Raw genomic sequence first — 27829 nt, forward strand, 5'->3', positions numbered from 1 at the left:
CAATCCCTATGTCTCGCTTTGTGCAACTTTCATCGCAGGCGAGACAAAAATTAGTTTTTTTTTTCATGTAAAAATACTCACTTATTATGAGTATTAAGATAACTATATTTGGTACATGGGGTCCTTTCAAGGTCTACATGTCTGTCAGATGGGGTTCATCTGTCCATGACCTCATTTCATGGATCAGTGATCAAGGTTTATTTTCGTGGTCAAGTCTGTATCTCAAATACTGTATGCTATGGGTCGACTATATTTGGTGTATGAAATGATTGTAAGGTGAACATGTCTGTCTGGCATGTTTCATATGACCTTGACCTCATTTTCATGGTTCATTGATCAATGTTAAGTTTTCGTGGTTTTGTCAGATACTTTAAGCAATTGGTCAACTATAATCGCTGTATGAAATGATTGTAAGGTGTAGAACTCATAGATGTTATGAAGGTGTATGGAATGATTGTATGGTGTACATGTTGTTGGCAGGGTTTATCTGACCGTGACCTCATTTTTATGATTCATTTGTCAATGTTCAGTTTTCATAATTAGTAGATATAAGAAGATGTGGTATGAGTGCCAATGAGACAACTCTCCATCCAAGTCACAATTTGTAAAAGTAAACCATTAAAAGTCAAAGTACGGCCTTATAATTGTAAAATATAAGGGCATACACCACAAGCACGGGGACATATTCTACTGCATCCACACAGCACGAGCAAACAAACCTTGCAGTAAATAGATATAAGATGTGGTATGAATGCCAATGAGACAACTCTCCATCCAAGTCACAATTTGAAAAAGTAAACCATTACAGGTCAAAGTATGGCCTTATAATTGTAAAATATAAGGGCATACACCATAAGCACGGGCATGGGAAACTAGGTCTGTTTCGCAGATGCTTTTAGCAATAGGCTAACTATATTTGGTGTATGGTATGATTGTATGGTGTAAAACTAAATCAATAATATTTTATGTTTATTCATTATTTATCTAGGTAACTGATAATGACACTAACAACACTTAATATCAATACATGTATAACATGTATCACCATAATTCAATTATGAAATACAAATTTAACAATTTTAAGACGAAAACAAAATTAAAAGAAAATTCTATTTAAAATCATTGATTTTGTTACTTAAGGATGTACTTAGGTGAGGGTAAGGAATTTTTGTCAAATGTTCTTGAAACTCCTTGGTTTTTTCCTACGATACAGGATAAAATATTTTGCCCCATAACACAAATTTTTCTTTTCATAAAGACTTCAATAGCTCATAAAAGGTCATTTACCAAAATTTAAGCAGATTCTATATTATTTGTCTTTCGATTTGAGACCCAAATAATACCAATGCAAATATAAGGTAAAAGTCTGATTCAGCCTTTTCACACCATTTTTTAATAATTGAATATCTCAAAAAGGAGCTCCATAACCTATCAATATTTTTAGCTTATTTTGTTTCTCAACTAATGCTTGTCTGACTTATAGTATCAATTTCAAATTCTAGTTTTTTTTATTTCACCTAAGTACATCCTTAACTATCAACTGCATAGAAATTATTAAAACAACATAAAAAATTACATAGAGAAATCTTAAAAGATAACAATCCATATATCTATATAATTGATATCAATTAGAATAAACTGGTAAGCATCTCTAATGTCACAATTTCATTCCTCTTATTCTAAGTCACGGTACTAGTTACTGTATACAGGATGAAAAAATACAAAAAAAATCAAAATAAAGGGAGAAATCCTAAATGGTAATCATTCATGTTTACAAGGATATAAGCTTCCCTTATGAACAAATTCCTTTCATTTTAAATAGCAGCTAGTAAATACAGGAATTTTGAAATAGCTGACTTTGGTATATATATTTTGTATATTAGGTAGTTATAGATTAGGTTTCCATTACATTCTAGCATGTAGGATAATGCCAGGATATTCAAGAGAGATTTTAAATGTATATGTTTGAGCAATATGAATACAGGATAACGAAGCTCAAGTGGTTACAATTCTGTGTGGTGATTATTTACAGGGGCGTAGCTACCTTCTTAATGAAGTGGAATCACAAACTATAGGGCGAGGGGTCTGGGGCTGCCTAAGGCCCCCAGTATGTCCAGGGCAAAGCCCTGGTAGGGAGGCCAGGGGGGCAAAGCCCCCCGGAAGCTCCGCATATATAGCGTTTCAAAACAATCACAACCGAAATAAAACTTGGACATTTTTGTTGTGGTTTTTTGGTCAACTATTTGTTTAACTTCGAGTCGAATGAAGACTTTACATTGTCGCTTGCGTTTTTGTACGTGAAAGCTTTTAGAATCACAGAGATTTGTTCCATATGCTAGTATTTGTATTGAGCAAAGTAGATTTAAAAAAACAAACAATAAACATAAACACAATACTATATGTGGAGTTTCTGTTAGCAAAACATCATGGATACCAAATACTTGGTGCACACATTCTCATATATTTTGCTTAACATATGTATTTAGATGTTTAAAAATTTTGTGGGTAAACTCTACAAGAGAGAGATGGATTTCCAATTTTACGTAGTTAGGAATATTCGAAGTTGAATTAATGAACTTTTTCAGAGTAAATGGTACTTTGATCACGATCTTTTTCATGATCTGCGTTTTTAATTAGCCAGCTAATTAACAAATGCATATGCATTCGACCAGTTGTATGGCAATATCTAGATAACAGTGAAGATACGTGTAATAAAAGTTTGGTGTATCTTTCAAACACTGAAGAATCAGTAGTTTAGTGTCCTACTCTGACAGACAGTTCTTTTTAAAATTGAATGACCTAATAGTCCAGTAAAACGAGTTAGAATTAACAATTTATTTAAATGGTTTTACAATCAACCATTCGTATAGCCGGCCCATATAGAAACGACTTCGAATTATCGAATCTATATAAAAGATTTTTTTTTGTAAAATAAATAAAAACGTAAAACATGTACTGGAAAATGTGTACTTTTTTTTTATAATAACAGTTCCAACTTCTCATCTACTAGTATACGGAAACTACTGATTGATTGAATGGTTATTAATGTTCGGTAGCAAATATTACATGCACACAGGACAAGATACGTTGACGTGATGTGAAAATGAACTATTCGTGTTGTCAAGACCTCCATTCTTAGTCAATATTGAACTAGTTCACAAGGTTACAGTCATTATTCCCGGATCGATACGAGTTTAAGAGTCTTCATTCTAGTAAGAAGTGTGCTTTGGGGCAAAGCGGAAAATAATAATTTTCAAGTTTTTTTGTTAACCCTAGAGGGATTATGTTTTTTTTTACACTCAAAGCGAGTATACGGTATGGTTGTGGTACCAACAACTATGTAGCTGGTATTTTCTAAACAATGCCCGTAATATAAAAAGTTCCCCCAAGTTTACACCAGTTGTATGTATTTATCGTACACATACATGTCTTACAGGATTAAAAATTCCGCTGCACGTGTATTCCTCTTGCTTTTATTCTTTGTTTAGTTTTTAAAATGCATACATAGAAAGACCAATTCCTATATGTTCCCTCTCTCTCTCTCTCTCTCAGTTTTTTTTTTTTTTTTTTTTTTGTGAAAACGACGTGGATGCACGTGCTGCCGTGCCTCCGGAAGCTACGCCCCTGATTTAAGATTCTTCTTTTAAGTGTTAAATTTATAAATGCTTTATTTTCAATACATTGCTTTTTCTATATGCCAAAGCTTTCATCAATATTCCAAACTTTTTTGAAAGTAATAGCAGTTAAAAAATCTCAATGCTTAATGTAATAATAATTTAGATATAACATCATCTCTTTCCTTTCCTTGTTCCTTTGTCTTCATGTTCAATGTATTTCTCATCAACATCAGTGGTCACAAATTCATTGTCAATACTAACATCTGGTGATGACCTTGAATTGTCATTGTCAAGATCATTGTCTTGATTTACCGTGACCACCTGATACATAGATTTGTCTGAAACATTCTGTTCTGTAGCCTCTAAATTCTTCCCTGGTGTTGGAATTTTACTGGCATTTATGTCAATAACATTTATATAATCATCATGTTCATGTTGTGATAGTTGTTCCCGGTTCATTCCTGGAGGTAGAAGTAATGATTGTGGGTTATCTTCCCCTGTAGCAATTATAAAGGGAAGATTGTCACCAGTCTCTAGTTCTTCCATTGGCTCATCTGTTTGTGCCTGAATACAAAATGACTTGCCATTGGCTGAGCTAGTTCCAGCAGTTGACTGCAGATTGCTTGGCAATTCTACAATATTTGATGCTCCCTCTAATGGAATTTGTAAATTTCCGATTGGTTGATTCTGAAGTTGGTACACATGAATTACAGTCTCTCCTTTGCCATCCTCAGGTGTGTGATAAACAAGAACCAAAGGTGAATTATTTGCATCATGGGTAATCTGCACATTGGCATTTGGTGGGAATTCAGCAGGATTAATAGCTATCGATCCCTCCATCTCAGAGTTGATTTTGGAAGCAAATGTAGCAGGATTAATACCAACAGATCTCTCCATTTGAGAACTGGCCTCTGACCTTGTTTGTTTCTGTGGTGACAAGATTTCTGAATCGCTCATATTGACCTGTAGTTCCATGATGTCACTGTCATCATCTTCATCTTGTGATAAACAAAATGGTGGAACAAAGGGAGCATTTTCATATCGCTTGAATGGAATTCTGCAAAGAGAAAAAAAATGTCTGTAACATTTATTGTAATTAGGATAAACAATATGTCTCCTTTTGTTGATAGTAATAGGGAGACATAATACATATATAAGCTACTCATAACCACATGATATGCCAGTCTCCTGCAAAGGTTAAGATAAAAATTGAAATTCAATTTCTTCTATATTGACTTTTTAAGCAAATCAAGTCCCAAAAATAAGCATCTACAATAGTTATTACATATACAATGATTCTTCCTAATAAGCTGACATTTTATAAAATATATTTTACAGTATCAAAAGTAATACAATCCAGCAATGACAAAATTCTAAATCATTACAATCTGTGATGACCCTTAGACAGGCCATCATTCCCAACAGTCTTAGCTAGAGTTTCTGTGTGACATTTGAAAACACATATTAAAGGGAGGCATTAAATCTGATATAATGCTGGTAAAAATTGTAGATGTATACAGTACCTCAACCACTTATCTAAAATTTTATCATGTAGGTCATGCACAATATGCAGTAAAATTATATATGTAAAACATTTGACCCAAAAAAAATATGCATTACCGTAAAATAACAAGCATTAAAAAATGGAGAAAAAAATCCAATATAAGCAGATGTGGTATGATCCCCAATGCAATAACTGCTATTGGCAGAACAGAGGAAACCCAGAATGAAATTTGAGACTTAAAAACCAAGCATATTTTCTATTTCTTAAAAATTTGGCTGCAGGTAATATAAGATAGAAACCATGTTTTGACAATAATCCAAATTAACATGTGTACCCCTGACATCTATTTGTTAAATATTATAGTCCTGTGTTTATAGTACAAGAACCCACTTTTCTACTTTAAATTTAAACACCCTGACTTTCAACCCTCTGGACCTTGAAATTTCTTCTTGCGGCTTGCCACTTAAACAATTCTAAAGTGTCAACAACCAATCATTGGGTTCATGTATATAGTTTCCATACTTTCTGATCTTCTGGTTTTGCTATTTACATATTTTCTACTTATCCTGTGGGTATTCAGATAATGATGTTAAACTAAAGGTGTCTTTACATGTAGGTCAAGTGGTTGTTGTATTTTTGACACAAGACTGATGTTCAGGTAAACTATACCTACCGTATAGGTGTCTTTACAGGTGTGGGTGGTGTTGATTCTATTTCTGACACATCCCCCTCTGTAGCATCATCGTCATCATAGAAAACATTTTTTCTTGGTCTTGTACTTTTCCTTGTTGCTTGTTTTTCTGGAAATTTATATTTTCAGGTTATAACATGAATGAAGGAGATTATTATTATTTTAATGAAACATTTCTACTAAATAAATGGAGAATGTGTCAATGGGACACAGATGATGCCCCCGCTTGCATATAATGTTATAAAGGGACATAACTCAAGAACTGTAAAAGTGGCACAACTCAAATTCGAACTTGATCTGTGTTTATGGCAATAAGCACTGCGTATAAGTTTCATAACATTTGGTTGAGGCAAACTAAAGTTAGAGAAGGGAAACTAATTTTGGGACGTACATACGGATGGACAAGGGCAACACTTAATGCCCCCTCCGCCACGGTATAAGTTTCATAACATTTGGTTGAGGCAAACTAAAGTTAGAGAACTGAAACTAATTTTAGGATGTATGGTCGGACATACATAAAAGGGTAACACTTAAAGCCCTCTCTGCCGCGGCAGGGGCATAAAAATGTGAGGTGTATAAATTGGTAAGTATGTATAAGAGAAGAATGTTAAGAATAATAACAAATGAAATATAAAATGTTAAGATAGAAATGAAAAGCAATCCCTCAAAGATAAATCTTTAAACATGAAATACACATACCATTGCTAATAGCCTAATAAAGCGACATATTCTCTTATGTTTACCAGAAAAAGCTCTAAAATCTTTACAACTTTAACATCCTGGAGAAAATCAGTATGTTTGGATGCTTTTAAAGACTCTGTATGACATTTTCCGTAATATGTTTCTTTCTAAGATTTCTTTTGTTTTGCATTTTATTTATCCTTTAAATTCAATTAATATAAATGTACAGTTCTTTCAGCACAAAAACTCCTCGTAATTTTACCTTCTTTCTCTTTATGTTTCTCTTTCTGTGCATTTTTCTCTCTCTTCTTCTCCTGTCTCATTTCTTTAGTTTTCTTCAATTTTTCTTCATCTTCTTTCTTCTTCCTTTCTGTTTCTATCGCCTCAAGTTTTTCTTCTTTTACAAAGAATGACATATCGAATGGTTTTTTGTTCTCTGTCAAATAAATTAAAACATATGTGCTGACTTTTGTTCTCTGTCAAATAAATTAAAAAATATGTGCTAACAAAAGCTAATATAGCTGATTTCTGGGTCAAACTCAATAAAATCACTTAATTCATTTCCTAAACAGAAATCCCTGTAATTAAGAGTGAACTTTTGTTACCATGGCTACTTCACCCCATCCTCAACTTATAACTGTAATTTAGACATTTTTGTGCACATTTATTATTGCAATTGTTGCCCAACGGACAATTTCAAGAAATGCTGTCAAAATTAAAAATGCAAGCTTTATAGTTTTCGAAACCTTTCTTGTGAAAGGAGATAAAAAAAAATAAATACTGTTAAGAGTTCTGAGAAAATTTGGTTAACTTTGAGCACAGAAACTAAGTTAAATTGAAATTTATTACGAAAACTATATCGATGGCAAAACCACAACTGTCACATTCCTCCTCCCTTAAAAAAAATGTTTTTAAACTTTTTTCACAAATCCAAAACACATACAAATTTCTTTTTAAATTCTGCATTTAAAGAAATTACAATAAAGAGTCACTGAAAATTAATCAAAATGTTAATGAATTCTGATAAATTATTCTAACAATTTATCGTCCTGAACCATGGTTTCCAAAACAGTTATATTTTCTGGTCATGACTTATAAAATTTATTTTTGTCCAACTGGTGTACAGCTGAAGCAGACATCAAATGTAGATTTGTCACTTAATCTAATTCAGAGAAAAAAATTTGAGATTTAGGCCATTACTTGACATTTTCCCTATCACAAATTTACTTTTCCAGTCATAAAAATGACACAAAGTCAAAGAATCATTACTATGAAAACATGCCCTAATTGAATACCACCTTACCAAAATAGTTATATTACGAAGGTTTATTGGTTGATTGACAGGTAAGATTAACTTGTTGACCTGACAGGTAAACTATAAAGTACCAATCATCAATCCACCTTTCTGAAATTGTTTCTCATACTTAACTGGTTTGCATCTAAATAATTTTATCAATGAATAATTCATTTTATCAAAACATTATTTAAAGTGATTGAATAATAAAATTTAAAAGGTTAAGAATGCAAGTGGAAAAAAAAATCATGTCTACACAAGTACAAGTCTCACATGTGCACAGGTGTGAAATTTAATTTTGCGTTCGAAAGCTTTCAAAATGATGATAAATATAATTTTAGATATTTCATACAATGTATTTTATGTTCACTTCAAGTATTTACTTGAAGAAATAACGTTGAGAACGACTTAAACTTGATGATGCTTGACAAAATTAACACAGATTTAGGTTTTTTGTCTCTGTTCCGATCTTTACTGCTGTCAAGTCAACATCTGGTTTTAGAAAACATTTGTTAAAACATTAGAATCTTTCAGTATGTTATTGCGATAATAAAGAGTAAAGCACAAATGAAAATCCACTGATGTTCAACACTTCAAACGATGCACTGTCAATTGACAGAACAATCAATGTACGCACTAGTGTCAGTTTACGGAATCCATATCGGAAGTACAAAGTAATTGTCTGAAAGTCCTTGATTCCCCAATGATTACCCTGACTGTCGTTAGAGATTAACTAGAGGCTCTAAAGAGCCTGTGTCGCTCACCTTGGTCTATGTGCATATTAAACAAAGGACATAGATGGATTCATGACAAAATTGTGTTTTGGTGATGGTGATGTGTTTGTAGATCTTACTTTACTGAACATTCTTGCTGCTTACAATTATCTCTATCTATAATGAACTTGGCCCAGTAGTTACAGTGGAAAATATTTTGTAAAAATTTACAAAAATTTATGAAAATTGTAAAAAACTGACTATAAAGGGCAATAACTCCTTAAGGGGTCAATTGACAATTTTCGTCATGTTGACTTATTTGTAGATCTTACTTTGCTGTACATTATTGCTTTTTACAGTTTATCTCTATCTATAATAATATTCAAGATAATAAACAAAAGCTGCAAAATTTTCTTAAAATTACCAATTCAGGGGCAGCAACCCAACAACGTGTTGCCTGATTGGTATGAAAATTTCAGGGCAGATAGATCTTGACCTAATGAACAATTTTATCTCGTCAGATTTGCTCTAAATGATTTGGTTTCAGAGATATGAGCCAAAAACTGCATTTTACCCTATGTACTATTTTTTAGCCATGTCGTCCATCTTGGTTCGCGGGCGGGGTCATCGGACACATTTTTTAAACTAGATACCCTAATGATGATTGTGGACAACGTTTGGTTAAATTTGTGTTAGTAGTTTCAGAGGAGAAGATTTTTGTAAAAGATTACAAAAATTTACGAAAAATGGTTGAAAAATTGACAATAAAGGGCAATAACTCCTTAAGGGGTCAATTGACTTATTTGTAGATCTTACTTTGCTGAACATTATTGCTGTTTACAGTTTATCTCTATCTATAATAATATTCAAGATAATAACCAAAAACGGCAAAATTTCCTTAAAATTACCAATTCAAGGGCAGCAACCCAACAACGGGTTGTCCGATTCATCTGAAAATTTCAGGGCAGATAGATCTTGACTTGATAAACAATTTTACCTCTTTAAGATTTGCTCTAAATGCTTTGGTTTCAGAGATATAAGCCAAAATCTACATTTTACCCCTATGTTCTATTTTTAGCCATGGCAGCCATCTTGGTTGGTTGGCTGGGTCATCGGACATATTTTTTAAACTACATAACCCAATGATGATTGTGGCCAAGTTTGGTTAAATTTGGCCAAGTAGTTTCAGAGTAGAAGATTTTTGTAAAAGATTACAAAAATTTATGAAAAATGGTTAGAAATTGACTATAAAAGGCAATAACTCCTTAAGGGGTCAACTGACCATTTTGGTCAAGTTGACTTATTTGTAGATCTTACTTTGCTGAACATTATTGCTGTTTACAGTTTATCTCTATCTATAATAATATTCAAGATAATAACCAGAAAAGGCAAAATTTCCTTTAAATTACCAATTCAGGGGCAGCAACCCAACAAAGGGTTTTCCGATTCATCTGAAAATTTCAGGGCAGATAGATCTTGACTTGATAAACAATTTTACCTCTTTAACATTTGCTCTAAATGCTTTGGTTTCAGAGATATAAGCCAAAATCTACATTTTACCCCTATGTTCTATTTTTAGCCATGGCAGCCATCTTGGTTGGTTGGCTGGGTCATCGGACATATTTTTTAAACTACATAACCCAATGATGATTGTGGCCAAGTTTGGTTAAATTTGGCCAAGTAGTTTCAGAGTAGAAGATTTTTGTAAAAGATTACAAAAATTTATGAAAAATGGTTAAAAATTGACTATAAAAGGCAATAACTCCTTAAGGGGTCAACTGACCATTTTGGTCAAGTTGACTTATTTGTAGATCTTACTTTGCTGAACATTATTGCTGTTTACAGTTTATCTCTATCTATAATAATATTCAAGATAATAACCAGAAAAGGCAAAATTTCCTTTAAATTACCAATTCAGGGGCAGCAACCCAACAAAGGGTTTTCCGATTCATCTGAAAATTTCAGGGCAGATAGATCTTGACCTGATAAACCATTTTACCCCATGTCAGATTTGCTCTAAATGCTTTGGTTTCAGAGATATAAGCCAAAATCTACATTTTACCCCTATGTTCTATTTTTAGCCATGGCGACCATCTTGGTTGATTGGCCGAGTCACCGGACACATTTTTTAAACTAGATACCCCAATAATGATTGTGGCCAAGTTTGGTTAAATTTGGCCAAGTAGTTTCAGAGCAGAAGATTTTTGTAAAAGTTAACGGACGACGACGGACGACAACGGACGCCAAGTGATGAGAAAAGCTCACTTGGCCCTTTGGGCCAGGTGAGCTAAAAATGGGATTGAAAAAAAAGTCCTACTGGCTCAAATTTTGTTTGGAAGCCCTGTTCTGAACATGCATGAAATATTTGCCACTGGACATTCAGCAAACAACAATCAATCATCTAACAATTTACTATAATTTCTACTTACTGAGAGCCATTTCCACTTTGTTTCTGTTTAGCTTATCTTCTCTTTTAAACTTGGTCTGTAACATAGGGAACAGTAACAAAAGGTTAGTTTGAAGGAGCAGTTTCAATCACAAACTAAACAAAGTACATTATGTTAAGTATGTAAGTGAAAGGCTGAGTTGACATATCAAAACATTCTTTAAATATAACTTTTATTACTTATGTTATTAATGAAATAAACTAAAATAAATTAAATGGAATTACTTTCCAGTGGCGTTAAGTAGATGGCTGTATAATTTGGAACTACACTATATCTCTTATTTATGTAGACATGTTTTGAATGGTAAAGCATTGACTGTGTATGGTTATGTAATAAAGATTTTCATTATTATCATTCTCAGAATTAACATATAAGTCACCTTGATGTCATATCTTGTTCTTCTTTTGAAAAGTTTGACCATCAATGAGAAATCTGTCCCTATATAACTCAATGCTCTATAAAACTTCTCTGTCTCTGTTAAACAAATCAATAGTTGCATAAAACATAAATAATTATTGTTACTTGACTTTAAATATGGAAGGCTCTTAATACATCAAATAATATAATATAAACTGTTATCACAGAGATATGTCTCGCCTATTTGTTATTTTGTAAAGCACAAATAATATAATAAAACCCTAAATGAAGAAATGGAGCAGTTATAAATGACAGCTATCAAAAGATTATTCCTCTATGATGTGTAATTGCTTAGATCTAGTTCAAAACATAACCAAAGCAATTCCACAAACTGGTTCTCTCAAGTTGAAGTTTGTCTCACATCTTAGCTTTCCTTTAAAAATACATTGTAGTCCGTCTCAATGTTCCAGAAGTAAAAGATGTACATATAAATATGTTACTGTACGCTAATAAGACCAAACAATTCAACTACATGATTTTCCAAAGTTATCAAATGTAGCTTTACAAATAAACAAGTTAAACATTGCCAATTAAGGAGCCACTTGAGTAGTTTTCTCAAGCTACAAAATTCAGTTTGACAGATAGGTAAGTAATGATCGTAAGAATGAAACTTATCACCAATTGAGCAATATGACAGGTGCCATATGTGGAGCTGGATCTGCTTACCCTCCTGGAGCATCTGAGATCACACCCAGTTTTTTTATGAAGTGGTTCGTGATGTAGTGTTTTATGAAGTCAGTTATGTTTTTCTTATTTTTGAAATTGTATTGTCAATTTCTTTTTAACTTTTGAATGTCTCCTTGCTATCTTCCAACTTTTTGTTTTTTTTTATCAAAGTCAGACGACAATACTACTGAGTGGCTTTTCCAGAAGCAATAATAACTGTACATACATGTATAAATACATTATTGTACCCTTATAAGACCAAGGAGTTATACAAAGGGTTTTCTGAAGCTACCATATGTAGATGTAGAGATAATTTAGACATACCCCATTCAGACCAGGCAATTCTGCTGAGCGGTTTTCTGAAGCTACGATATGTAGCTGTACTCCCAGTTTCTTCAATCACTTCAGACACAGGTGATTCATCTTTTTTCTTTATAATTAAACTGAAAGTAATACAACATTAATTGTGTGTAATTTCTGTATTGTTTTTAAATTGTGTTACTATTGCTATTCCATTTAAAAACATCCCCTTAGAAAAAGGGATATTGTATTTATGGGTATTTTATTTATAGCATCATTTTACATATGCATGGTATTTTTATTAATAGCATCATTTTACATATGCATGGTATTTTTATTAATAGCATCATTTTACATATATGTATGGCTTTATTAGTAATAACATCATTATACCAGTGCCCTATTACTATCACTATTGGCATAGACTTTCAAGGACTATTTCTTATTTCTAATTAGTGCTGGCATTGCACTAAATGGTATCTGTCATACTTTACTTTTATTTTTTTAATTAAATTTGAGTCAGATTTTTTTTAAACAGGCTTATTGTCCTCCTCTTTTGAATGTAGCACGGGCAACATGTAGGTCAGGTCAGTGTTCTAATTGTCAAATTCACTATTTCTCTGTCACTCTCCTAAACTAGCACAATTATTTAAACATTCTACATAACAAATTAAGACATAAAGAATTTAGTTCTTAGAATATCTTTTCTAAAAATCTATTATTTTCTTTGAATATATTTTCTTAAGAATATGTTTCTCATGGAAAATATTGTACTTTAGTTATGCTGTTCCTAATTTGTAAGAGTCAATTACCTGATGGTACTGTTATATTATTGGGTGTTTTTCAATCTTATCACAAAACTGTACAAAAAGTCAAATTGATTGATACCTTTCTTCATTTATTATAATGCTGCCATCAGGTCCTATCTTCACTTGAGGTACAGGCATATCAGGGTCTTTACTATCTGTGACATCAGTTTCTTGTAATTCTTGAGTTTCTTCTTCTTCAATATTGACATTTTCTTTCTCTATTATTACTTTTGCTTTCTTCTTTGGTGTTTCAATAATGGTTCTATGAAGAAAATAAACACTTGATAGTATATACAATTTTATATGTTTTAAAGTCAATTATACCGAGACATATTGTATTGAGTAAGGGTCAATTAACTTGAGAAAACTGACTTGACATACAATCATGCATGGAAATCCAACAGTAAGACAAAACTACTGATATAAATTTTGAATACTTGCCTGAATGGAATTTAGAAGTAAGAGGAACTTCTATTATTCAAACTTTTCTTTAGATCTAGTATACCCGTGTTATGAGGAACTTCTATTATTCAAACTTTTCTTTAGATCTAGTATACCCATGTTATGAGGAACTTCTATTATTCAAACTTTTCTTTAGATCTAGTATCCCCATGTTATGAGGAACTTCTATTATTCAAACCTTTCTTTAGATCTAGTATACCCATGTTATGAGGAACTTCTATTATTCAAACTTTTCTTTTGATCTAGTATCCCCATGTTATGAGGAACTTCTATTATTCAAACCTTTCTTTAGATCTAGTATCCCCATGTTATGAGGAACTTCTATTATTCAAACCTTTCTTTAGATCTAGTATCCCCATGTTATGAGGAACTTCTATTATTCAAACTTTTCTTTAGATCTAGTATACCCATGTTATGAGGAACTTCTATTATTCAAACCTTTCTTTAGATCTAGTATACCCATGTTATGAGGAACTTCTATTACTCAAACTTTTCTTTAGATCTAGTATCCCCATGTTATGAGGAACTTCTATTATTCAAACTTTTCTTTAGATCTAGTATACCCATGTTATGAGGAACTTCTATTATTCAAACCTTTCTTTAGATCTAGTATACCCATGTTATGAGGAACTTCTATTATTCAAACCTTTCTTTAGATCTAGTATACCCATGTTATGAGGAACTTCTATTATTCAAACCTTTCTTTAGATCTAGTATACCCATGTTATGAGGAACTTCTATTATTCAAACTTTTCTTTAGATCTAGTATCCCCATGTTATGAGGAACTTCTATTATTCAAACCTTTCTTTAGATCTAGTATCCCCATGTTATGAGGAACTTCTATTATTCAAACTTTTCTTTAGATCTAGTATCCCCATGTTATGAGGAACTTCTATTATTCAAACTTTTCTTTAGATCTAGTATCCCCATGTTATGAGAAACTTCTATTATTCAAACTTTTCTTTAGATCTAGTATACCCATGTTATGAGGAACTTCTATTATTCAAACCTTTCTTTAGATCTAGTATACCCATGTTATGAGGAACTTCTATTATTCAAGTTATGAGGAACTTCTATTATTCAAACCTTTCTTTAGATCTAGTATCCCCATGTTATGAGGAACTTCTATTATTCAAACTTTTCTTTAGATCTAGTATCCCCATGTTATGAGGAACTTCTATTATTCAAACCTTTCTTTAGATCTAGTATACCCATGTTATGAGGAACTTCTATTATTCAAACCTTTCTTTAGATCTAGTATCCCCATGTTATGAGGAACTTCTATTATTCAAACTTTTGTTTAGATCTAGTATACCCATGTTATGAGGAACTTCTATTATTCAAACCTTTCTTTAGATCTAGTATACCCATGTTATGAGGAACTTCTATTATTCAAACTTTTCTTTAGATCTAGTATCCCCATGTTATGAGGAACTTCTATTATTCAAACTTTTCTTTAGATCTAGTATATCCATGTTATGAGGAACTTCTATTATTCAAACCTTTCTTTAGATCTAGTATACCCATGTTATGAGGAACTTCTATTATTCAAACTTTTCTTTAGATCTAGTATACCCATGTTATGAGGAACTTCTATTATTCAAACCTTTCTTTAGATCTAGTATACCCATGTTATGAGGAACTTCTATTATTCAAACTTTTCTTTAGATCTAGTATCCCCATGTTATGAGGAACTTCTATTATTCAAACTCTTCTTTAGATCTAGTATACCCATGTTATGAGGAACTTCTATTATTCAAACCTTTCTCTAGATCTAGTATCCCCATGTTATGAGGAACTTCTATTATTCAAACTTTTCTTTAGATCTAGTATCCCCATGTTATAATTCTTTAGATCTAGTATACCCATGTTATAATTCTTTAGATCTAGTATCACCATGTTAAGAGGAACTTCTATTATTCAAACTTTTCTTTAGATCTAGTATACCCATGTTATGAGGAACTTCTATTATTCAAACCTTTCTTTAGATCTAGTATCACCATGTTAAGAGGAACTTCTCTTATTCAAACTTTTCTTTAGATCTAGTATCCCCATGTTATGAGGAACTTCTATTATTCAAACCTTTCTTTAGATCTAGTATACCCATGTTATGAGGAACTTCTATTATTCAAACTTTTCTTTAGATCTAGTATCCCCATGTTATGAGGAACTTCTATTATTCAAACTTTTCTTTAGATCTAGTATCCCCATGTTATGAGGGACTTCTATTATTCAAACTTTTCTTTAGATCTAGTATACCCATGTTATGAGGAACTTCTATTATTCAAACTTTTCTTTAGATCTAGTATCCCCATGTTATGAGGAACTTCTATTATTCAAACCTTTCTTTAGATCTAGTATACCCATGTTATGAGGAACTTCTATTATTCAAACCTTTCTTTAGATCTAGTATCCCCATGTTATGAGGAACTTCTATTATTCAAACTTTTGTTTAGATCTAGTATACCCATGTTATGAAGAACTTCTATTATTCAAACCTTTCTTTAGATCTAGTATACCCATGTTATGAGGAACTTCTATTATTCAAACTTTTCTTTAGATCTAGTATCCCCATGTTATGAGGAACTTCTATTATTCAAACTTTTCTTTAGATCTAGTATACCCATGTTATGAGGAACTTCTATTATTCAAACCTTTCTTTAGATCTAGTATACCCATGTTATGAGGACTTTCTATTATTCAAACTTTTCTTTAGATCTAGTATACCCATGTTATGAGGAACTTCTATTATTCAAACCTTTCTTTAGATCTAGTATACCCATGTTATGAGAAACTTCTATTATTCAAACTTTTCTTTAGATCTAGTATCCCCATGTTATGAGGAACTTCTATTATTCAAACTTTTCTTTAGATCTAGTATACCCATGTTATGAGGAACTTCTATTATTCAAACTTTTCTTTAGATCTAGTATACCCATGTTATGAGGAACTTCTATTATTCAAACTTTTCTTTAGATCTAGTATACCCATGTTATGAGGAACTTCTATTATTCAAACCTTTCTTTAGATCTAGTATCCCCATGTTATGAGGAACTTCTATTATTCAAACTTTTCTTTAGATCTAATATCCCCATGTTATAATTCTTTAGATCTAGTATACCCATGTTATAATTCTTTAGATCTAGTATCACCATGTTAAGAGGAACTTCTATTATTCAAACTTTTCTTTAGATCTAGTATACCCATGTTATGAGGAACTTCTATTATTCAAACCTTTCTTTAGATCTAGTATCACCATGTTAAGAGGAACTTCTATTATTCAAACTTTTCTTTAGATCTAGTATCCCCATGTTATAATTCTTTAAAAGAAATAACTGATAAAAGCATGAACTGTTAACACAGAGGTATGTCTCACCTTTTGTATGTCTCACCTTTTTTGTTATTTTGATAGTAAAATGCAAATGTTGAAATCAAAATAGCAATACTTTAACATGTAATTTATGCAAAATATCCAAAGTCAATGAACCATGACTGAAGGTACAGGGCCAAACAATCTCCATGGAAATGAAATGTGCCAATGCTAATACAGTCGACTCTCGTTATCTCGAAGTCATCCGGACCAGAGAAATATTTCGAGAAACCCATAGTTCGACTCAAACGAAAACCGGAAGTTTGACAGTCCAAAGGACATAACTCTTGCTTAGCTTGGTAAGGCTAAAATAAATCCAGATGGGAAGGGGATCGATATTCTGGACTCAGATCGATGTTTTTGTATGTTATGGTCTTTTATTATTGTAATAACATTTTATGTCTCTTATTTATTTCTTTGTACAGTTACAATTTGTTCCTGTGGCTTTTAGCCGAGAGTCATTTCCAATCGATCTTAGCGTTATTTAAAGTTGACAAAATTGTTCATTCTTGTATACAAGAGATTTTAGAAAATTTAGATTTCTTTTAATTTTCTTTCATTGAAATATTTTTCTGCAAGAGAAAATACAAAAAAAAAATAAAGATGCCGATTGAGTAGTTTTTAGTTGATCACCAACGGAAGTCTTAATCCCCACTTTATACACAGCCAAGCTCATTAGTGTATGATTACGATTAATTGTTTTTAAAACATTAAAAATAATTTTTCATAAACTATAACAATGTATCACTAATTATTTATCATGGTGATCAAAGAATGTTAGGTAAACACTTGTGGAAAAAGCATGCCATAAATCGTGTATTGTCAGATTAACTCTTCAATCCATTTAAATCCCCGAGGTCATGTTTAGACATATGTGTTTTGGTTCGAGATAAATAATGAATTTTGAATGGTTTTGTTAACCTTGGGATCATAAATTTAGTTCGAGTCAACCGAAATTGCGACTCATCCAATTTCGACTCATCAGGAGTCGAAATACATATATTTATATGGAACAAAGTTTGGGACCACGGGAAAACTTTGACTCATCCTAAATTTCGAGTCAACCGAGTTCGAGACAACGAGAGTTAACTGTACAACTGCATACCAAATATCATTGACCTACCAGTAGTGGTTGTCCTTGAACTGAACTAATCACAAACTTATACATGTATACTTAGCAAAAGTTTCAAAGTCAATAGACCATGACTGGGTGGAAAAGGGGGGCAAATAATTTTCATGGTATTGAGATGTGCCAATGCTAATACAACTGCATACCAAATATCATTGACCTACCAAGTGGTTCCCCTTAAACTGACATAATCCCAAACTTATACATGTAAAATCAGCAAAAGTTTCAAAGTCAATAGACCATGACTGGGTGGAGAAGGGGGGAAAATAATTTCCATGGAAATGAGATGTGCCAATGCTAATACAACTGCATACCAAATATCATTGACCTACCACTAGCGGTTTCCCATAAACTGACCTAATCACAAACTAATACATTGTTCCTGCCACTGCTTTGTCAAGGAGAGACAAAAACTTGAGAAAAAAACTATACGACATAAGAGATGTTTTTAGCTTCCCGATTGCGAACTTTCTATTTCTATGTAGCAACATTCCAGCATCACCTGCATATGGAGTATATATCTCCCTGTTAATACAATATTCCAGGGCCAGAGCTTGCATTTCCTATCATGATTTCCTTGATAGAGGGTTTTTCTGCTCACAAGGAAGTTGTGAAGTTGAAATTATCCCTATGAATATTTTACGAACACCATCATGAGTTGGTTGACAGTGTATTGTAATATCTGTGTCACAGATGATGACGAATATGTTTCAATTGTCGCAACCACAATCTGTCTTCGTTTCCTCAAATGAGACATACCACCAGCTTTGTAATAACTTGAGCAACACGATAGGTGCCACATGTGAAGCAGTATCTGCTTACCTTTCCAGAGCACCTGAGACCTCCCCTTTTTTTTTGTGGCTCTCATGTTGCTCACTCTTTAGTTTTCTATGTTGTGAATTGTATACTATTGTTACTCTTTTGGTTGTTTTTCGTTTTTTGTCTTGGCGTTTCAGTTTGTTTTTGACTTATGAGTTTGAATGTCCCTTTGGTATCTTTCGCCTCTCTTTTACTGCTGAAATAATTCTGTGATATCCTTGCATAAAAATGGCATACTAAAATAATCATTTTAATTTAAAGCACACAGATACAGTTTTTTTAAATAACTTAAAAAGATGTTATCAGATTTACGTGTTCTTGATCCCCTGTTTTTTTCTCCTGCAATGTTTTTGATTGGATAATGTTAATAAAGCTCAGTCAGTCTTGTTACTTACCCCATAGGACTTTTGGCAGGAGTACAGTATATGAGATCCCCCAGTCGTAGCATTTTTTATAACTTTTACTTACGCCATAGGATTTTTGGCAGGATTCCAGTATATCAGATCTCCCATAGTCATAGTATTTTTATTTATTGGTGCATCCTCATCAGTATATCCATTCTTCTGTTTGTTATTCTTCAATGATCCCTGTCAGATAAATTGGATTAAAATTTAAGTGAATGGTTAAGTTAACTATAAATTGGGGGATAAAATCATTCTTTCTTTATTTTCTCTATAGAATCTGCTAAATCTTCAATGTAATTGTAGATAAATGATGTTAGAATCCATTGAAATTGAATGATTATTTTTCTTTAATGTGATTTTTGAAAACTTGAAAATTTATAAAATTAGATAATATTGACAAATCATCCTGTCAGATGTGATGTTTCATGACACCTTACTATACTTTCTAGTAGAGCATTCATTTGGTGATTGTGGCTAGTATTTTACTGAGTATAAAACCTGATGATCTATACTAACAAACCTGTTGGTCACTGTGTACAGTACTGATAGAACTGTTACTATAATGTCTTTTCCTAGCCTCTGTAGCTCCATCTGAATGAACACTGGTTTCTGGACTGGTATCCTGAGATCTGTCTACTTCAACAGGACTGACTGGTTTCTGAGCATGGTGATTTATAAACTTAATCTGAGGCATACTGAAATAAAATCATTACATTAATGCTCATATTTACATTATGATGTGCTTTTCTCAGACTGTTTATGATGATTTTACACTAAATCTGTTGGATATGTACTGACTGATAATTTAGTCTGGGAGAACATGAATTTTTCATTGGTTGTTATTGGATCTGAACTTGCTTTAAGTAATTACTTTGTGTTTTTTGTCTTTATGCTAGGTGTTTTTGTGCTTTGTGTTAATCTGACAAGTCAAGCCATTTCTAACTAATTTTTACAGTTTGTTCTTATGTTGCGCTGTGACACCACTGTCCTCTGTTAGAGGCTGAGCGTAGAGGGAGGGTTGACACACACTAATATGTTTTAACCTTTCACATTCTTTATGAGTCTGTCCCAAGTCAGGAGCCTGTCATTCAGTAGTTCTTGTTGGTTCAATAGTTGCTTTTAGTCTTCCATAGGTACCATGCATATAATGTCTTCACTCAATTTAGTGTAAAATTTCTGATACTGCCTGGCTAATCAATTACTTTTTTAAACAAGTAAAGAAGCTTTGTACATCAAATTTGATATTTATGGTATTGAATAAATCATATTAACGACCCTTATTTTTTTACACTTCTTTCATCTCAACTCTCTTCTTAAATCTGCTCTTTTATTTTTGTTTTAACTTTTATAATAATGATTTTTGCACATACTAATTAACTATTTATAAAACCAAAATTAAGCTTTGAGATTGGGGCAGCATAACAATTTTTTCCTGTGAAAGCATCTCATTAGTTCAAGTTCGGCAATAGATCCCAAGGGAATAGAAAAAAAAATGAAATGACTATAATAGCATTGGTGCATGTATCAACAGGTTTCCAACCTCAACTCTTGTGATATTTAAATATAAAAAAATATATATTCATATTAATTCTTGGCATTCTAAATTAGAACAAACACATAAATAATATCTACCAATATTCAAGTTTACAAATGTGTTAACTTACCCTTTTCCCAGTCTTGGTGATTTAAGTGGTGATGAGGGTCTAGTTGAGATATCTTCTTTACTTCCAGACAGATTTATATTTTTACTGAAACAAATATAGATTTCAATAATATCATTTGTCTAATTTAACTTGCAAGTGAATAACTGAGTTTGATTTTTTCTATTTCAATAGATGGTTAGTGGGGTTATTGGTAATAGAAGTTAGATGTTAAATTGATGATTGTGAAAATCAAACATGAATATGGCAAATTAAATTTAGAAGACATCAAGGCTCACTAGAAATAAAAAATCTCCAAGCTGTCATGAAAATAAAGAAAATAAAGGGAAAATATCTTGAGAAGTCTTTCTTTTTTATGCATTATTTTCAAAAACTAATATTCCTGAAAGTTGGAGTATTATCATATATCATATTCTGTAAATTCAGAAATTATTGCAAGATTTTTATTAATGTGAGAAATGCGACTGGGTGAGAATCCCAATAATAGGAACTCGCATTTTGATATCTGATACATTTTTCAACATGCAAATTTCATGAAATCACAATATTAATCTCGCATTTTTGTTCATTCTTTAAAAAAATCGCAATAATAAATTCACGTAATAATTTCTGAATTTACAGTATCTTGATCATTTATAATATTTTACATTCGAATATTCATGTAATAAACTCTCATAATTCTACACAAACGCTGCAGTCATTTAAATGAAATCGATATGTATTTCTACAATATTTACAAATATACATGTATCAATGCTGAATTATTCAACCTATCTGTGAAACATTCCTAGCATTAACTTCCAATGACACTAATATTGCAATAGCAAATTATTCTGAACCGTTGGATCATCTTATCATAATAATGAAGTAAGTCGAACAAGGTATATCTAAGCCATTGCTTAACATGTCTATATATGATAAACAGATGGACAATGAGACATAAGAATGGACAGATGCACATGCCAATCCTGTCCAGTCAAAAGGTGGATAAAAAATGTCATAGTATACTTACTTTCTAAGTTTGAGAGCTTCAATGTTTGGTTTTGCTTTAGGAAATCTTGATCTAAAAGGCAGGCGTTGTATGACTGAAGGTTTTGGACTAGATTCTAAACCATCTTGGATATGGTTGTTAACATTTTCTATATTTTTCTCTGGCTCCTGAGGATCAACTATCTTTTTCTCAACAATTTTATCTTGAACTGATGTTTCTATGTGTGAGGAAAGGATCAAACTTTTATTGTGATTTATGTTCTGTACAGGAGGACTAGAACATGGTAATTGTGTTTTAGGTCTAGGGACATTACTGTTCTTTGTAAAAGTACCAGGTTTACTTAGTACAGAGCTTTGTGAACTTTTAATACTTGCACTTTTATCCTTATTTTGCTCAGAAATATTTATGACTTGATTGGTTGAAGGACTGTTTACAACTATCTTTGGCCTAACATCTGTACTTTCAGCTGAGCTGTCATTTGCATCCTCTTTAGATTCACGCCTGTGTACAATATCACGTGATCCTACATTCAATCCTAGAGTTTTCAGTCTTGTAAAGGCTGCTTTTGTCACACCAGAAGTTGTTCTTTGTGCAGAGTTTTTGTTATCCTCTTGATTTGTGTTTCCTTTGTTATCTCCCTTTCTACTTGGAGATGATACCACTATACCAACTTTGCCTGTTGAACTTCGAGGAACTTCTGTTAACCTTTCTAGGTCTTTTGTTGGACTGATACTTTTTTTTAAACCAACAGCTGTTGCAGCTCCTGCTGCAAGCTCAGCACTTATTTGAACACTGGTTCCCTTCTCTTCATTAGCCTGTCCACGTTTTAAACCAGAAGAGGTTTTGCCACCAATATTTGGTTTAATCTGAATTCTAGATCTTCTGGTTGCCATTTATCTCTTAAAATCTGAAAATATGTACATTATCATCTGTAAATAAAATGCTCCGCTGGGGCGCAGCTTGATACGACCGCAGAGGTCGAACCCTGAACAGTTGGGGCAAGTATGGACACAACATTCAAGCTTGATACAGCACTGAATTTGGATTGTAATTAAATATTTGACACAGCATAGGTTTCTCACACAGAATGAAAGTGGTCTAAGAACTTAAAAAATTTTAATTTACCTATTCAAACCATATCATTATTATTTGCTTTTATATATAAATCAGAAATAACCAATTTAAAATGGAAAATTTTAAAGAAAAAAAAGGAAAAAAAAATCCCCCCCAATTTTTTTAACCCCCTTATGATTCATCACCCCCAAACTCAATCCCAGCTTTCCCTTTGTGGTAATGTACCTTGCAGTACAATTTCAGAGATATCCATACACTTGAACACAAGTTATTGTCTGGAAACTAGAAAAATGCTTGTTTTTTGGCCCCTTTTTGGCCCCTAATTCCTAAACATTTAGGGCAATTACCCCCTAACTCAAACCCAGCTTTCCCTTTGTGATATGGAACCTTGCAGTACAATTTCATAAAGATCCATACACTTACACACAAGTTATTGTCCTGAAACTAGGAAAACGCTTGTTTTTTTGCCCTTTTATGGCCCTTAATTACTAAAATTTTGAAGGAATTACCCCCAAAATCAATCCCAGCCTTCCCTTTGTGGTATGGTACCTTGCAGTACAATTTCAGAGAGATCCATACATTTGAACACAAGTTATTGTCTGGAAACTAGAAAAATGCTTGTTTTTTTCCCCTTTTTGGCCCCTAATTCCTAAAATTTGGAGGCAATTACCCCCAAAATCAATCCCAGCATTCCCTTTATGATATGGAACCTTGTGATACAATGTCAGAGAGATCCATACACTTACACACAAGTTATTGTCATGAAACTAGAAAAACGCTTGTTTTTTGCCCCTTTTTGGCCCCTTATTCCTTAAGTTTGGAGGCAATTACCCCCAAAATCAATCCCAGCATTCCCTTTGTGATATGGAACCTTGTGGTACAATGTCAGAGAGATCCATACACTTACACACAAGTTATGTCTGGAAGTTACAAAAATGCTTATTTTTGGCCCCTTTTTGGCCCCTAATTCTTTAACTGTGGGTACCATAACCGCCAAAATCAATCCCCACCTTCCTTTTGAGGTATTGAACCTTATGGTAAAATTTCATTGAGATCCATTCACTTAAACTAAAGTTAGAGTGCGAAAACTAATGTGTCTTCAGACGACGACAACGACGCCAACGTCATACCAATATATGACCACAAAAATTTTTTTGCGGTCGTATAAAAATCATCTCATGCACTTATAAATTAAATAACAATACCTGGTCATTATTGTGAATTAATTCATGTCACACAGATGATGCCCCCACTTGCATATAACGTTTTGAAGGGACATAACACATGTAACTAGAGAAGTGTAAAAGTGACAACACCCAAATTCGAACTTGATCAGTGTTTTATGGCAATAAGCATTGTGAATAAGTTTCATAACATTTGGTTGAGGCAAACTAAAGTAAGAGAAGGGAAACTAATTTTGCGACGTACATACAAAGGTAACACTTAATGCCACCTCCACCACAGTGTGGCATAAAAATTTCTTTAAATTTTATGCCTAAAATAGTAAGTAGGGGGATGAAATTACATGTAAATAAATGGGGAATGTGTCCATGGGACACAGATGATGCCCCAGCTAGCATAAAATGTTATAAAGGGACATAACTCAAGAACTGTAAAAGTGACGCTACCGAATTTGTACTTGATCTGAGTTTTGTGGTAATAAGCATTGTGTATACTTTTCATAACATTTAGTTGAGGTAAACTGAAGTTAGAGAATGGAAACGAAAAATTCAGCAATTTTTCCATTTGTAAAGGGGCAAAACTCTAGAACGGTTCAAGTGACGCAAGAAAAAATCAAACCTGATCTGTGTTTTGTGGTAATAAGCATTGTGTATAAGTTTTATAACATTTGGTTGCGGCAAACTAAAGTTAGAGAACGGAAATGAAAAATTCAGCAATTTTTCGATCTGTTAAGGGGCATAACTCTAGAATGGTAAAAGAGACGCCACCAAAATTCAAACTTGATCTGTTTTGTGGTAATAAGCATTGTGTATAAGTTTCATAAAGTTTGGTGGAGGCAAACTAAAGTTAGAGAACGGAAACGAAAAATTCAGCAATTTTTCCATTTGTAAAAGTCATAACTCTAGAACGGTAAAAGTGACGCAACCCGAATTAAAACTTGATCTGTGTTTTGTGGTAATAAGCATTGTGTATAGGTTTCATATCATTTGGTTGAGGCAAACTAAAGTTAGAGAATGGAAACCAATTTTTTGGACGTACGGACGGACAAGGGTAAAACTTTCAAAATGCCTCCTCCGCTACGGCGGGGCATAAAAAACATTTGGGGCATGAATTTTTAGGTAAACTAGTGATTTGTTCCAGTTTGAAAAGATCAAAAATTAGTATGTCTGAAGCTGTCAAACTGAATTACAGACCTCCTTAACATAAAATTATCCATATTTTGAGTTAGAACAGATAGACTTTTCTATAATTTTGATATAATTTGTCCCAAAAGTAGTACACAACACTGTAAAAATCTTTTTTTTATTAAAATTTCAAAAACTTTGACCACAGAGTGAATATTTGTGGATGCCGCCACCGACGATGACAGAATGTAGGATTGCTATGTCTAGCTTTTGCGACAAAAGTCGCAGGCTCGACAAAAATGTGCAAAATGTGTTGTAGTTATGGTCCTGGTCTAACGGCCTGTTTGAAGGAAGTGAAATGTAATGAGCTATGTACATAAAAGTTGAAGTCCATTATAAAGAGTTCACTAAACCTGTATAAAAATTTGTAAGGGTTCCACGAAACCCAGTGTCTTGCCTACTTTTGCTGCTTTCTATGTTTTCTGTGTGATAGGGGAATGCACATAATAGATTTACAGTTAATGAAATAAAATGTTTGAAATGTATGAAAAAATACTACTCAAAATTGACAACAACACTTCAAATGGTCTGCAATTTTATTTGCTATGGTCTACATGTTTCACCTGCAGGGCAGGCGTCATCAGGACAATTTTCATACAGAAATTAATTACTGAAGTACTCAAAGTGGTACATTGAATTTGACGTTGTCATGGTGAGAGAAACAATGAAAAGTGAAATCTATCGAAATGATTCACACAGGCGTTGGTTCACCAAACGGAGTTTAATGTATGAAAAAAGTTATGCTTGTAAAAAATGAATACAGTATGCAATCAAATCTATAGATTTATAAAAGAGTTGAAACATAAATTTATTGAATGGGGGAAAAGTTATCAAAAATGTTCCTCTAGATACTATCTTTTGATTGTAAGAAGCTTCTGTCCAAGATTGGTAAAAATCCAGGATGGTTTATGAATCTAATAAATGTTTTAAAAACTTTAACTGCAGATTGTATGTAATGTTAACTGGAAGAAAAACTAAGTCCATTTATATTAATATAAGTAATATACGGAAAAACAGGAAATAAATTTTTACAAAATTTCCTTCTAGATACTAGCTTTTGATCATAAACAAGCTTCTGTCCAAGTTTGGTACAAATCCAGGATAGTTTAAGAAAGTTATCAAAATTTTTAAAACTTTAACCACAGAGTGAATGTAATGTTAACTGGCAGAAAAAACTAAGTCCATTTATAAGTAAAATACGGATAAACATGATTTTTTTTTTACAAAATTTACTTCTGGATACTATCTTATGATCATAAACAAGCTTCTGTCCAAGTTTGGTACAAATCGACGATAGTTTAAGAAAGTTATTAAAATTTCAAAAACTTTAACCACAGAGTGAATATATTTGTGGAAGCCGCCGCCGACAACGACAAAAGGAAGGATCGCTATGTCTTGTTTTTGTGACAAAAGTCGCAGGCTTGACAAAAAGCACTTTACAATAATTGTTGTACCTGTTTCCTTGCATATGACACCTTTTTTTCTTCAGTTCTGTACGATAGTAAGTGGTTCAAATAAAAAGTCTGGTGTGTATTGGTTTGTTTCTTCAACTTTTTTAATTATGAAATCTTAATTAATAATTAAACGAAAGAAATCTATCATCTCTGGATTTTTTCAAACATCAGAATTTAATATCTTTTCAGCATCAAAAGCAAGACCACATGTATCCAGGTTTCCACGTATCTTAAACACTAAAACAGCCCTAATTATTCAATCATTTTCTAGATCACCCTCATCAAAACCTAAAAATTCTTCATCCGATTTATCATTTAGAAATATTTCTCTGAGAAAATCATGATTTTCAGGTCTACTTGCTATAAAAACGTGTCCCTGTCTGCTACTTCTTCAACCACTTCCATTGTTTCAAACTCGAATATAAACAAACTACTACTATATATAACAAAATCAACTTTTTCATGTAACTGTAATGATTTGCTTTGGTTATGCAGTTCTCAGGTGTTTTACATAATAGCTGCTTTGTTTAAGCATGCTTGTTTTAAAGGTTTAGTTTGTAATATTAAAGACGAAATGTACTGCTAAATGTACGAACTTTGGATCAGTATTTTAAACTGATTCAAAGATTTAACGCTGATGATGTTTTGTGGAAGTGAATTCCACAGTACAACTGTGAAAGGGAAAAAAGCTGTACGTAAAGTAATCTGTTGTGGTGCTGATGTTTGATATTGTAGTGAATTGGTGAAATTATATCTGGTGTTTTTCGCTGGCCGAATCGAGCACAACAGAAATTATCCCTACGTGTTTGAAGTAGATTCATTATTCTTCTTTTAATATATTCATACCGTGAAATAAAGTTATCAATTTTCGTTCATTTGATGTTGTAAACCATGAAAAGGGTGCGAATACATTCAAATCACTTTTCCACTAGTCAAAACGTTCACATATATTTAACAAC

At 32.6% G+C, this 27829-nt stretch overlaps 1 protein-coding gene across 1 annotated transcript; it reads right to left on the bottom strand.

Annotated features, from left to right (window-relative positions):
• Nucleotides 1-956: 956 nt before the first annotated feature.
• On the bottom strand, nt 957-27829 carry LOC127704884 (uncharacterized protein DDB_G0284459-like). The gene is made up of 12 exons (XM_052209115.1): nt 27717-27829; nt 21998-22883; nt 20989-21072; nt 19845-20019; nt 19389-19507; nt 13219-13401; nt 12355-12473; nt 11327-11421; nt 10930-10984; nt 6756-6929; nt 5795-5921; nt 957-4674 (listed from the first exon to the last, which is right to left on the bottom strand). The coding sequence occupies exons 2-12, from the start codon at nt 22867-22869 to the stop codon at nt 3789-3791; spliced, it is 2889 nt and encodes a 962-aa protein (XP_052065075.1). The 5' UTR covers nt 22870-22883; nt 27717-27829; the 3' UTR covers nt 957-3788.

This window comes from Mytilus californianus, unplaced genomic scaffold (assembly GCF_021869535.1).
Source record: "Mytilus californianus isolate M0D057914Y unplaced genomic scaffold, xbMytCali1.0.p SCAF_6, whole genome shotgun sequence".
Lineage (NCBI taxonomy): Eukaryota > Metazoa > Mollusca > Bivalvia > Mytilida > Mytilidae > Mytilus > Mytilus californianus.

What these genes read in the sequence shown, in the direction of transcription:
- LOC127704884 (XM_052209115.1), bottom strand. Translation starts at nt 22,869, where the DNA reads ATGGCAACCAGAAGATCTAGAATTCAGATTAAACCAAATATTGGTGGC. An exon ending in CAAAGTGGAAATGGCTCTCA is followed by an intron (nt 6,930 to 10,929) that starts GTAAGTAGAAAT and finishes TTTATTTGACAG; the next exon opens with AGAACAAAAAACCATTCGAT. An exon ending in CCTGTAAAGACACCTATACG is followed by an intron (nt 4,675 to 5,794) that starts GTAGGTATAGTT and finishes TTCTCTTTGCAG; the next exon opens with AATTCCATTCAAGCGATATG.